We start from the raw sequence: 13176 nt of genomic DNA, 5'->3' as shown, positions 1-13176 counted from the left end.
GGCTTTCAATCCTGGGAGAAATTCACTTGGTCATAATCGTTTTATGTGGTGCTGGCACTGGCTCCCTAATGTCTGACTGCAGATTGTGTTTCTATTTAGATTTGTGGAGCTGCTTCCCCGTGATGTCTTTGGCTTCGGGTGTCAGAGTAATACTGGCCTCACAGCTGGGCGGTCTCTCCTCTTTAATTTCTGGAAATGTTATGTGAACGTTTGGCATTGGCTCTCTGTATGTTGGAAAGAATTCTTCAGCGAGTCAATATGACCTCGGCTTTCTTTGAGGCAAGAGTTTAAATTATGGACTCTCTTTCTTCACTTCTTGTATTTCCATTCAGCTTTTCCATTCTCTTGAGTCAGTTTTGCTAATTTGTCTGTTTCTAGGATTTCGTCCATTCCATCTTAGCTATCTAAACTGTTAGGATAAGTTATTAATAGTGTTTACTTACTTTCTGTAGCTCGGTACTCATGCCCTGCTTTCATTCTTAATGGTGGCAATTTGTGTCTCGTTTCTCTCCCAGCCAGCCCAGCTACAAGATTGCCAATTTTGGGTTTTTTTCCTTCTCTACTGGCTTTTGTCTCAGTTTTATTCCTTTTGCTTGCTTTGATTTAGTTTGTTCTCCACTCTGAGTTCATTTATTCGAGATCTTTCTCCTTTTTACATTTAAAGCGGCGGCGTTCTCTCTCAGCACAGATTTGCTGTGTCCGTGGGTTTGGCATGTTGTGTTTTCTTTATTGTTTCAGTTTAAAATATTTTCTAACTCTTCCTTGTGATATCTTCTTTGATCCCAGAAGTGTTTAGAAAAATCTTCCTTAATTTCTTCCGGATGGTACATTATGAGAAGGAGGGGCGCCCACGGGGGTCTCCGAACCTCCTGACTGCACACCTAGGAGGAGGGAAGTGTGCTGCAGGCAGGAGGAGCGCAGTCTGGGCCTGGGGTGAGGGTGCTGCTCTCCAGTCGCCTGAGGCGTGGGGAGAAGCTGACACGCAGACATCGGGTCTGGAGAGCTGTGCAAGTTTGTGATGGAAACTCGGGCATCTTCAGGGGAATGTGGTATTTACTTATTTATTTTTAAAGATTTATTTATTTATTTATACAAGCACTGGGTACAGTCAGAGGTGCGGGAGGGTGAGAGAATTCACCAGAGCCAGAGCGGAGAGCAGAACAGGCAGAGTGACGAAGTACACTGCTGAGGGGAGCAGTGGGCGGCAGGAGAGGTCTGCGTGCCATGTGGGACCCTCGCTCGGCGGCCAGGGATCGAATTGGCGCTGCAGAGGCTGTGGGCAGCTTCACAACCCAGCGCTCAACCGCTGCGCCACTGGGGAGGCCCTGAATGTGGTATTTAAAGTCACAACCAAATGAGGTCACCAAAGGTGTGAATGCAGCTAGAGAGTTCACACGAATGAAGTTACAGGTAGTTTCATGAAAGTGGCGGGTGGTGTGCCAAGTATGGCGGCGCATGTAGAAGCTTATCTGGCAAGGACAGACGTCAACTCCAGTGCTCTCCCAGCCACGGATGTGAGGCAAGTGTCAACACGTGGTAGCATGTCACACCTGTGACAAAAGGATGGTGACAACAAGAGACTTGAGGGAATGATCTCAAGAGACAGGGTCTCCAGATCCACACACACATGCCAACATGAATGTACTATGGCAGGCGTGCATTTACGATGGCTGTAGTGCCTTGAAGTTGTCCATATAAGCAAAACAAGGTGCTTCTCCCCTCACATCTATTTTGTTCCTATTTCCATATGCCTCGCTACCAATGACAGTCTCTAACAAGTATGTTTCTGAGAACTGTGATATCAAAATAAAGCAGCAAACTTGTTACCCTTCCAGCCAGAGAGCCAAACAGTGCTGCCGAGAGAAAGTGAGCTTCTCCCAACACAAGCATCCGCTCACCTTTCTTATAAAAATCTACAAGGGTTTACAACACCCCATGCCTTCCAACTTTATGTGTTGAAGAAGCAGAAGATATAATACAGAAGGAAAATGGGTCAAGTGAGGGAAATTGCTTTCCAGCTGAGATTTGAGACTGAATGGGAAGTCGCTGCATTAGACAGAAGCAAGGCAGTCGCCGCCCTGCTGCACAGAGGCGGCTGGCTCTAGCTGGCCCATTAAGCAAAGCATTCTGGTTTCAAGGTGACACAGGTTTTTTTCCAGAATGTCTCTCCACTTTTAATAATTTGGATCAAAAGTAGGGTCCCTGTAAATAGGTTTCAATTCATTAGTAACATGAATTTTCAAACAATGCTTCAAAGAAAAACCTGCTGCGATGGCAGGAAAAACCAACGAGATCTGGGTTATCTCAGCCTTGCGCCCACCTAAGTTGCAATCCGGACGCCAGACAGAAATCAGGGGAAGTACAGAATCTACCATCGGGTTTTTCAAATATAACACATATTTGGTTGCTCTTACATATCTTTAGAGCCCAAAATGATACTAATTGGAGCCGTGACCCCATGATACATAGATTATTTATGTAACACTAGGGGCAATTTTTATGATCAATAGGCCCGTTGCTACAGATGAAATCTGGGGCCCCCAAAGATCTCTTGTCTCCTCAAACACGATGAAAGTCACCGTCAGCCTGAGCAAGGCGGCCGGCCGGCAGGGCCAGGTCGCTGCGGCTGGCAGGCCTGACCTCCCTGTCGTGCCTCGGTCTCCTCCTCTACGGTCAGAACCGTGAGGCGCCATAATAAACGTTCTGTACTTGGCAAATGATAATAAGCACTGAAGAAACTACAGCCATCAGGAAGTCTGGAGTCCTTTCTCCAGCGAAGAGCCAGCAAGCTCAGCAACACACCATCCATCGAAAAGAAAGCAAGCAGGCTGGCCCCCTGCCGCCTCAAACCCGGCCTCCCGCCATCTCTTAAGTGTGGTTTCCAGAAGAAGGGAAGGAAAGGAGAGAAGGAAGAACATGGAAAGTGCACATGGGAAAAAGGGGGAAGGTTGTGGAGGAGACAAACAAAAGCAGGGAACTTCTGAGGGACCCTCAAGGCGGATTCTGGAATTGACTTCCACGTGGTCAAGATGTGGTTGGGAAATGCCAAGTTAAAGAAAAAAGCCATTTCTTGAAGGTAGGAGGTCTGTGTAATCTAAATTCTGCCACCAAAGGTTAAGCAGGCATCGTGTAAGCTGTCTAGGTAACCCCGGGTAATAGTTCTGCCAGAGGAGAGCTGAAATGATGAATCAACATAAAGTGATTTCCAGGGAAAAAATTCTGACAACATTCTTTTATAATTCGGTCCAAGTTCTACCGAGCCCCGGATCAGAACAGAATGACAAACGTCACGGACGCTAACCAGACGATCCGGATGGCCGGAATGACCCGTCAGCCATAAGGCTTGCGCCTCCCACAGGCCAGTCTCCGGGGATAGTCGCCGAGAGGCAGACTAGGAATATGCCCAGTCTGCCCAGTGTGCCTGTAGTCACCGTCTGTGAGAAGCGTCACACCTCGTGTCCTCCCAGTGCGGTAGGCGGCACTTGCTGGTAGCGCCCCAGGCCTCAGGGAAAGGGGCACCCACAGAAAAGCCGGCAGGGGTCCCGCGAGGACCGTGGGGGCCCGCGCTGTCCTCCTCACTGCAGGCCGCCCCACAAGATGGCCAATGCATTGAAAACAAGGGCGGGCACTACCCGAAAAGGCTGAAAAGCAGTGGAAAAGTATTCCCTCAGCAGCCGCTCCCTTCACCTGCCACAGCGACATCTCTGAAGAGGCAGATGATTCAAAATGAAACTGAAAATGTGTCTTCCGAGCCACAGGGTCCCGCAGAGACCGTGAGGTAAACAGTCGTGACCTCTGCCACCAGGAGCTAAGACTGCCAGACACGGGAGTGAAGGGCGACGCCAGGCGAGCAGGAGGGCGGCGGGGTCGGGGAGGAGGCCCGGCGGGCGAGCGGGCGCTGCGGGTTCTTCAGCCTCCCGCCCACTCCCCGGGGCCAAAGAGGGAAGAAAGTTCATTTCGTTCATTTAAGTTTTTCTTTATTCAAAAAGAATTTATTGTCCCCCCAGCTTAAGGGCCCGCTGAGCCTATGTAACCTACAGAAAGTTCTGGCGGCGGCACCACCGCGGACAAAACTCCGAGCCCAGCCCCCGCTCACGCCCGCAGCAGGCCCTGGCCCGAGGAAGCACCTGTGAGGAGCAGAACCCGTCACCGCGGGCTCGCGCCCGAGCCGGGCCTCCAACCCCAGCCTCGCGCTCGGCGGAAGCGGCCCTCAGGAGGCGTCTCTCCTCAGCGGCGTTTTCAAAGGCCCCGCCACATGCATGTTCACACTGTTCCGGCGCGCTGCAGGAGCGGCAGGGAGGACGGGTCGGGCCTCTCAGCTGCCCTCGGCGCGGCAGCCCCGCGCCCCGCAACCCCGTCTCCAGCCGGCCTCGGCCGCGTCCCGCCTTCCCGCCCGCGGCGCCCGCACCTCCTCGCAGGGGACCCCGCGGGCCGGCCCGGCTCTCTCAGGCTTTCCGAGTCTGCCCCCAGCAGAACCTGGCCGGCCCCCCGCGCCTCCTCTTCTCACGGCCTGGGCTGCTCCTCCACACCCCAGAGTCCATGGGGGCGGGGAAGGGAAGGCGAGGTTTAGCTGCCACGGAAGGCGGGTCCACGGGGAAAACGGGCTGAAAAGGGAAACACGTTTCTTCGGCGCTGGCCTTCCCCAGTCCCGCCAGGCTAAAAGGCGGGTCAGGAGGGGCCGAGGCCACCTGCCCTGGCCGCAGTGAGCCCAGCAATGCCGCGCCTCGGGGCCCCTCAGTGTCTCCGCCTGCTGCGGTGGCTTGTCTCTTGCCAGGAGCCAGGCAGCCACGCGGCCATGGATGTGGGGACGCGGGGGGAGGGGGACGCGCCAGGGCACGGAAGCTTCCCTTTCGGGGTTCACCAGGCCGGTGAGGAGCCCGCGGGGGAGGCCCTCGCGGGATGGAGCGCAAATCCCGGGTCCCTCCAGCGAACAGCAATGTCTGGTGGCGTCACCTCCTCTCCCTCCTCCCTCACCTCACGGGTGAGGCGGGCAGCGTTGCGGGCCAGGAGGGTGAGGCCAGGAGGGTAAGGCCGTCGAGGGCAGGCCCCAAGGAAGCACCCCGGGATCTTCAAGGCCGAGGCTACCTGAGAGGCTGCGTTCTGATCCCCCCTCCCCAGGGACTCGGATGTACCCGCTCCCTCCTCCCGCTCCCTCCTCCCTCGCCTCATTTCCCCACCCAGGAACCCTCTCCGAACCCCACCAGCCTGCGCAGAACAAAGCCTATTAAATCCCTCATTCGCTCTCCCCTCCCCCCGCATTTCCCAAGCAGCGTGAGAAAACAGAAGGCAATCACAGGGGTTAGATTTGCACCCCGCCCCCTGGAATTCCCGCAGGCCGCTGCGGTTAGGGCTCTCCCAGCACCCAGCCTCTGGGAAGGCGGTAAGATGTGCCCGCCGCCCCTTCCCAATCCCAGGTCTGGCTGTAACTGCCCACTGCTATTTTAACTTAGGTTCCTGGCTTATTGAAAGAGTAATTAAAAAGAAATTGTCTTTGGGAATAAAAAGTAAACAATACCTTTGCCAGGCTCCACCCAAGCAACGGTCTTAGCTGGGTGAGCCCTCACCCTTCGTGAGCTGGACCGGCCACGGGGTGGATGAGACAAAGCGGGGGTGCCCGACAGCCACCCTGGCACTAACCTGTGTTTGCCGGTCGCCAGTCTGGCTCCGCGGACTCCCGCCCAGAGAGCAGTTACCCACGCCAAGAATAATCTGACTCGACAGCGTGCACTGTAGACTGCAGCTCACGCCATCAGAGGAAGGACATCGCAAGGGCACGCGCATTAGTTTCTAAGATGTTCTCAAGGAGGAAAACAGGGTCATTAGACTAAGGACTACGAGGGCCATTCAGGGACCCGCACGCCGGAGGGCCACCGGGGATCAGGAGGGTTGACACCGATGGCTGCCGGACATGGAAAAGGCCGCGACCTTGTAACGGCGGTGAGCTGACGTGTTTGCACTCTGTCTCATTTTCGTGTTTCTGTGCAAAAATTTATAATCTGTTGTGTCAAAAAAAGTTTACAAGAAAGCAAAGCGGGACCGGAGCCACGGCAGACGGCCCTCTCCCAGGGCTCCCTCGTGAGGCAGGCTGCGGGTGGCCTGCGTGCTGCGGCCCTAGGCCCAGAACTCGTGTCTTCCGGCAGGTTGTTCTCCAGCAGGAAAGACTCGCCGTGACGAAGAGGGGGACCGTGGCCCAGACGACTCCCTGCTCGTTTCCTAGAGCAGATATGCAAAGTCCTTGGCATAGAAGAGATTTTTCAGGGGCGATGTTCTTGTCCTCAATAGAGAAAACCAAGTCCCCGCCACAGCTGGCAGTCCGCGCGCCGCGGGAGTAGTGAGCGCTCAAACCGCAGTGAAGGCCGCGTTGCCAAGGCCCTTCCTTCTGCTGTGGTTGGCAGCGCAGAGGGCTCAGGAGGGTGCGAACAACTATCTGTGCCATAGCAGTGATGTTTCATGGCTGGGTGCCCCGAGTGCCTAGCTCTGCACACAGCTCCGCAGTCTTCTGAGGACTCCAGAGGAAGAGCGCGTTCTGAGCAAGCAGCTCGCCATCCCTGCCATAGCTTCTCCAGTCTCTGAAAGCATCTGTGGCCAAAACAATTTTGCTTCTAGTACAACTCAAAAATATGGCACAAAGGGTTTGGATTTTCACCATGTTTTCAAAGTGCAAAAGCTCGTCACATCCCAAATGGAGAATTCAAAAAATACACATTTTAGGGCCTCCCCGGTGGCGCAGCGGTTGAGCGCTGGGTTGCGAAGCTGCCCGCGGCCTCTGCGGCGCCGGTTCGATCCCCGGCTGCTCCCCGGCCACCGGAGGAGGGTCCCACATGGCGCGCAGACCTCTCCTGCCGCCCGCTGCTCCCCTCGGCAGTGTACTTCGGTCCTTCTGCCTGCTCTGTTCTCCGCTCTGGCTCTGGTGAATTCTCTCACCCTCCCGCGCTTCTGACTGTGCCCAGTGCATGTATAAACAAAAACAAACAAATAAATAAAGAAAGAAAGAAAACATGCCTCTATATAAAAAAAAAAAAAAAAAATACACATTTTACTTCTCATTAAATAAGTTCCAGTTCATATGTATGACGTACACAATGGAAAACTTACAGGTGATTTTAACCAAGTTATTCAATCAAGTTCACTAAGCAAAAACTACTCATTTCTTAGTTTCAATTCACACATACAATCTCTACACAAGATGCCACGGTTATTTATGACAGGTAACCTTATATTTTCAAGTAGTTATATTCCTGAAAAGCCATGGATAAACTCCATGTTTGTGAACGGGCACATCCATGTTGCACGGCAATCCATTTAAACGCTTATTACATATCATTTTGCAAAGTAAAGAGTGCTCTTGTGACGACACAATTATTTACAAACCAACTTCCAAAAATTCAGACAGCCATGATTAGGCTGGCTTAAAACAAGAAAATGCACAAAATCTACCTAGACAAAAATGACCCATCACTTCATAAGCTGCTCTCCCTTCTCCGTCATCTTCAAGTCACACTGTTAAGATGTTCAGTGTCCTAATGAGGCAAGTAAAACCCAATCGCCTTCCCTGGGAAGCCCGTCATCACGCTAGCAGACCACGTCACAGCGCTCTCAGAATCGCCCTCACAGCCCCCGCGGTCGGAAGGTCTCGGGAGTGAAGGGAAACGAAAGGTGAAAGTCTATTTGATTGTCTCAAAATCAGGGCGGGAAGCCACGCCCATCCCGGTATGAAAACAACAAGCAGCCCCCACCCCTGCCCAGGGCTCTCCCACCTTCTCCCCCCCGCCCCCCCCCCATAAACCCGCCCCTTGTTGCCTCTACCCCCCCCCAATCCACCCATGGCTCCAGCAGCAGGGCCTGCCGCAGTCCTCTTAGCTCCTCCGCCCCAGTCACCCCCATGCTGTGCTGACAAGACGTTACCGCAGACCTCTGTCCCTTCTGATGGCGTCTCGGCCGCCACTTGCACGACAGACCCTGAGCGAGTGGTGAAGAACCATCTAAAACACCAGCAGCCGTCTCCAGGCCTAAATCCTCCACAGACGGCCAAGAGACCGGCAAGGAGTCCCCGAGGGACTGGAGTTGTGAGGGAAGTTATGGGATGAGCATAAGGACATTCTGTGTCCTCAAATCAAATCATGGATTCCTAAACTGATTTCCACTAGTAATCTCTTTTTCCAAATTTAAAATTAGTAGCTTTCTTAACTCCAGCAGGAACAAGCCCGAGTCTGGAGAGTGCCGCCCTGGCTTCGAGTGGGAAGCAAGCAGGCAGCGCGCCGCACCAGCCCACAGCTGTTTCGCCCTCACAGCGCTGCCACGGAGCCCTCACCAGGGACAGGGCTCCCCTCCCGCTCCCCTCCCTCTCCGGCGTGGTTTTGGAAGGGAGCCGGAAGACAGCATTTGGAAAAGCACAAAACCATCTCAGGAAAGCCAGATGTTTAGCAAAAAGGTGGTGGCGGAGAGAAACACTGCAGGGAAGGTTTCCTCCATCCCCCACGACCTGGCAGGGAAGGTTTCCTCCATCCCCCACGACCTGGCTGCGTGTCAGCCAGGAGGGTCAAGGCAAACATTCGCCCACTCGGCCTCTAATCAGCGCTCTAAAGGCAACTATAGATTCCAAAATTGCAAAGCTAAGGGAGTGTAAATACAACCTGCCACAAAACAATCTCCAAGCGTTAAACATGAAGCACTTGAAAAATAACGACAGTCAGCATGGTTCGGAAGAAAATCTACAACCCCCTTCCACGCGTGCCCAGGTCACCACCAAAACACTGCAGCGCCGGACTCCAAAACGCAGCAGGGGAGGGTGACCCTCAGGGCAGCTTCCGGGGCAACCTTGTCTAACTTCGCGCCTTAGTGGGGAACGGAGACTTGGGCCGGCAGCATCTTCAGTTTGGACAAGAAGTTTGGAAGACTTGGTCGCGCTTCCCAAAGTCCACTCTTACCGGAGACATCGGGCCGGTGTGACAGTGCGTTTTCTTCCACACCTGGGCGCCCACAGACCCATCCTGCTGCTTGAGACGGCGCCAGCTGGAGGAATTCTGCATCGCACAAGTGTAATTTAATCTAACTAATACTTTCACTACTATCATTGTCTTTGTTTCCAATTTCTCATGATCCAACGTCTGCAAGAAAAACAGATCCTGAGACTCTCTAGTCTTAGGGAAACGCGCACACTGAGTCTCCTCCACCTACACGGGTAAAGAAAACGACGGCCCAGACCAACACGCCTTCTGCAAACCCCAGCAACAACACGGATTCCGCCCCACGGCTGCGCTGGCCGCTTCCGAAGCCTCCGTTCGCATCCCTGTCCCCGCGAAGCTCCCAGGGGGCCGCACCGAAGGCGTCCGCGGGCCGCCCGCCCCTGCGGCTGGGGCTGACAGTTCTCCCGGGCGCCCTCCGCCAGCCAAGCTCGCGGGCCCGAAGCCAAGTGTCACCCGCTCCCGCCCGCGGCGCGAGGGCGAGTCTGGATCCGCGCAGGGGATGGTCCGCGCCCCGACACCCTCGCGCCGCGGCTCCCGCGCGCGGCCCCCGCGGCCACCGGCGCTCCACGCGGGGGGGGGGCCCGGCCGGCTCGGGTCACCCGCAGCGGCGTCCGCAGGCGGAGGCGGGGGCCGGCGACGCAGCGGCCGGGGCCGGCGGGGCCTCCGACTCGCCCCCCGAGAGACGCTGGGTCGGGCCCCGGGGAGCACCCCGGGCAGCCCCGCCGCGCGGACGGCGCGATCATCGGCCGGGCGGGGCCGGGGGCGCCGCCTCTCGCGTCCCGCGGAATCCCCGCGGCCGCCGGGCGCCTCCGAGGGCCCGCGGGGCGCCCCGCCTCGGGCCCCGCCCCGCGCCCCGGCCCCCGCGGCCGCGCCGGCTCGGGCAGGCGGCCCCGCCGCGTACCTGGCGAGCGACCCAGGCCCCGGGCCGCGCCCGCGTCCGCACACGGCGCCGGCTCCGCCGCGAGAGGCCGCGCCAGGGACCGCGGCTCGCGGCGAGGGGACGCGGCCCGGGCGAGGCAGGCTCGGCCCCGCAGCCCGGCCCGCCGCAGCCCCGCGCCCCCGCGCGCCCCCCGCGCCGCCGCCCCCGCGCGCCCCGGCCCGGCCCGGCCCGCGGACCCACCTCCCCGCGCGCGGGCGGCGCCCCCGGCCGCGCCGCGCGCCCCTTCCCGCCCGGGCCGCCGGGCCCTCGCGCTCCGGGCGCGGCCGAACAAAGGGCCGCCGGCCGCCCGGCCCCGCGGCGCCCCGGCCCGCGCGCGCTCACCTGGGCTCCGTCCCCGGCGGCCGCGGCGGCGGCTCCTCGGCGGGGCTCCCGCGGCGGCGCGGGCCCGGCGGCGGCGGCGGCGCAGGCGGCGGCGCGGGCGCCCTCCCCGGGGCCGGCGCGGCGCTCGGGCGGCGGGGGCCCGCTCAGCGCCGGCGCCGCGGGCTCGGGGCCCGGCGCGGGCGGCGGCGCGGGCGGGGGGGCGGCGCGCCCGGCGGGGCCAGGTCCGGCGGCGCGTCCTCCTGCGCGCCCGGCGGCGGCGGCGGCTCCGGCGCTCCCGGTCCGCGGCGGCGGCGGCGCTCGGCCGGCTCCGCTCCTGCGCCTCGGGGCGGGCGGGCCGCGGCGGCGGCGGCGGCGGCGGGCGCGCGGCGGGCGGGCGCGGCCTGGCGGGGCGGCGGGGCGGCCGGCGCGGCGCTCAGGGCTGCGGCGCGGCGGGGCCGGCGGCGGCGGCTGCGGCTCCCGGGGCCGTCGCGCTGAGGTGCGGCGCTGCCACCGCGGCCATCTTGGGGCTCTAACTGACAAGAACCCCCCTCCCCCCGCGCCAGCCAGACGGGGCGCTCGCGGCCCGGCCCCGCCCCGCGCGGCCGCCCACAGGAAGTCGTCCGGGCCCCGGGCACGTGACGCCGCCGCATCTGCATACCGGGGCGGGCGGGCCAATCGGCGCTCGGCCCCCGCGCTCCGCCCCCGCGCGCCCCCCGGGCCCATTGGCTGGCCTGGGCCCGGCCACGCCCCCGCCGTCCTCCTTAATACCCGCCCGCGCGGGGCTCCCCAGACCGCGCGGGGAGCGCGCCGCGGGGGTGCGGGCGCGCGCTCCCCGCCCGGGCGCGTGCTGGTCCCCGGGGCTTGCGGCGCCCCCGGCCTCGGTGGCCGCCGCGGCCCGCGTTAGCGCGGGGAAGCCGGGGCGCGGACCGAGCCCGCGCGCGCGCTCGGGGTCCCCCGCCGGCGCCCCGTGCTCGCCCCGCGGCGCGGGCCCTGCTCGCGGCGGGCCGGCTCCCGCACTGGCGCGCGTCCCTCCGCGCCGCGCCCCCGCCCGGGCCTCGCCGCGGGGCTCACGCGCGCGCTGCGCCGGTCCCGGGACCCCGCGGCCGCGCGCCTCCTCCCGCCCCTGCGCGCGGCCGCTCCCCGGACAGCGCCCGCCGGCGCCGAGCCGCCCGCTGCGAAACGGCCCCCCGGGGCACCCCCTTCCCCGGAGGGCGAACACCCCGCCCCCGCGCGCTGGCGGCCGGGCCGGGCCGGGCCGGGCCGGCCGAACCCGGGCGCCCGGGCTCCCACGCCCCGCGAGGTCCCGCCGGCGTGCGGGGCTCCCGCCGGCCCCCCTCCGCGCCCTCTGCCCCGCGGGCGCGGGCCGAGGCCGGGAGCGGGGTGGCGGGTAAAATTCTGGATTCCAGTCACGAAACCAAGAATTTCCCCCAGTGCGCGGGGGTTCCTGGAAGCGGCCGGTTGCGCGGCTGCCGGAGAGTTGCTGGGGCCGGCGAGGCCGCGCTCTGTCCACGTGTCCCCCGCGGAGGAGCCACGCGCGGGCGCCGGCCATTCCGCTGCCGCCAGGGCCGAGCTGCGAACCTCGGGCGCGCGAGGGGCAGGACGCCCGCGCTGCTCCGGCGGCCCTCCTGGGTCGCGGCACCTGGGGCTCCTTCTCTGCCGAGTCTGGAGCCTCTGCCAGTCGGTGTCGCGAGGCGCCTGCAGAGCCCCTGTCGTGTGTTCCCCCCCCCACCCCACCCCCGAAAACCACATCACTCCCCGCGACCTGGAGTCAGACCAGCTGGCTTAGGGGCTTGGCTTGGGCCCGCACTGCGGCCCTGCATTTTCTCACATCTTGCAGAGAGAGAACCTGCCTCCTTTTTGTTTCTGAGAGACAGATACCAGCCTGTGCTCCGGGAGGGAGTGCAAAGCAGTAACCTCTTCAAAATATGCAGAGCCACTAAGTAGATGACGCAACCAAGGGACGCAGATACCTGTCACCCTGTGATGAGCAGAACTTCACTTTCTTGAAAACTGAAAAAATTACATATTTCGTATTTGTCATTATTTTTCTTATCTGGTTCCCTGTCCAATCTTCCTGCCTCAACTCAAACCTGGCAAGATCATCCTCTCCTCCTGTTTACGTGGATTGTAGACACCTGGAGAACAGGCAGTAAGTACTCTGAGCAACAAGGTTTGCTGCACAAGGAAAATTGGGCACGTGGCGTGGCATATGGACCCATGGTCGTATGGGAAGTCTGGACCAACCCAGAAATATTGAGGCCCACGAGGGATGCCCACACACAAAGCGTGGCTCATGGTGGCACCCATTTGTGGGTGCTGGGACCGAGCAAAGTGGAAGGACCCCCAGGGAGAGTTGTAAAATGGGTATGGGTGCATTTGGAGTCTGCCAGCCCCTTGTCAGCCCCACCACTCACTACCCCCTCATTGTGGGTTCCCTTGCGCTGGCTACTAGCTGCCCACTCATGGGCAACTGTGACCTATTGGCTATCTGCAAATCATAGCAGAACATTCCTTGACTACAGAGTAGAGCCCGAATCACGAGGCAGGCCGGGGACGCCAAGGTCACTGGTGACCTGATTACACAGCTGTCTCCATGGTGGTCTCAGGATAACTCTGCCTGGGATGACATCATACTTTGCTGATGTAAATGCCTTAACACATGGCCACGATGTCCCCTTCTCTGTTCCTCATAAAACTTTGTCCCCCACTCCTATCCCACCCTCCGGACCTTATTCCTCATACCATTGTCGCATGATCAGCTTCTACTAGCCTGGGTGCTTTCAATAAATGGCACAAGAACTTCTGCTCCAGCAGCAGAGTCTTGTCTTGCAAACCTGCTCCACGACTGCTGTGTCCCTCATTGTGTTCCTGCTGCAGAGCGGCAACCAAGTTAATCTATAAAAATGGGCCAAACCAATAGAATTCCGTTAAAGAAGATTAAATGGTAAAGGTCAAGAGCTCTTAAAATGT

The 13176-nt window shown here is 59.9% G+C and overlaps 1 protein-coding gene across 3 annotated transcripts in view; it reads right to left on the bottom strand.

The window, feature by feature from the left end:
- The window catches only part of TNRC6C (trinucleotide repeat containing adaptor 6C), an 89567-nt gene extending 79300 nt beyond the window's left edge, over window positions 1-10267 (bottom strand). The window contains exon 1 of one of the 3 annotated variants that reach the window (XM_037494848.2): window positions 10228-10267. Coding sequence is in view for 1 of the 3 variants with exons in the window: in XM_054689489.1 (XP_054545464.1) it covers window positions 8928-8989 (62 nt within the window). In the remaining 2 variants the exon portion in view is untranslated. Of the gene's footprint in view, window positions 1-5637; window positions 6751-8927; window positions 9320-10227 lie in introns of those variants that run through there. The other 2 variants (XM_054689489.1, XM_054689490.1) reach the window with 2 other exon arrangements.
- Between the last annotated feature and the right edge of the window lie 2909 nt (window positions 10268-13176).

The sequence above is a fragment of the Talpa occidentalis genome, unplaced genomic scaffold (genome assembly GCF_014898055.3).
Source record: "Talpa occidentalis isolate TD23 unplaced genomic scaffold, MPIMG_talOcc4v2.1 talOcc4.7, whole genome shotgun sequence".
Classification (NCBI taxonomy): Eukaryota; Metazoa; Chordata; class Mammalia; order Eulipotyphla; family Talpidae; genus Talpa; species Talpa occidentalis.
This window is presented reverse-complemented; position numbering and strand designations above follow the sequence as displayed.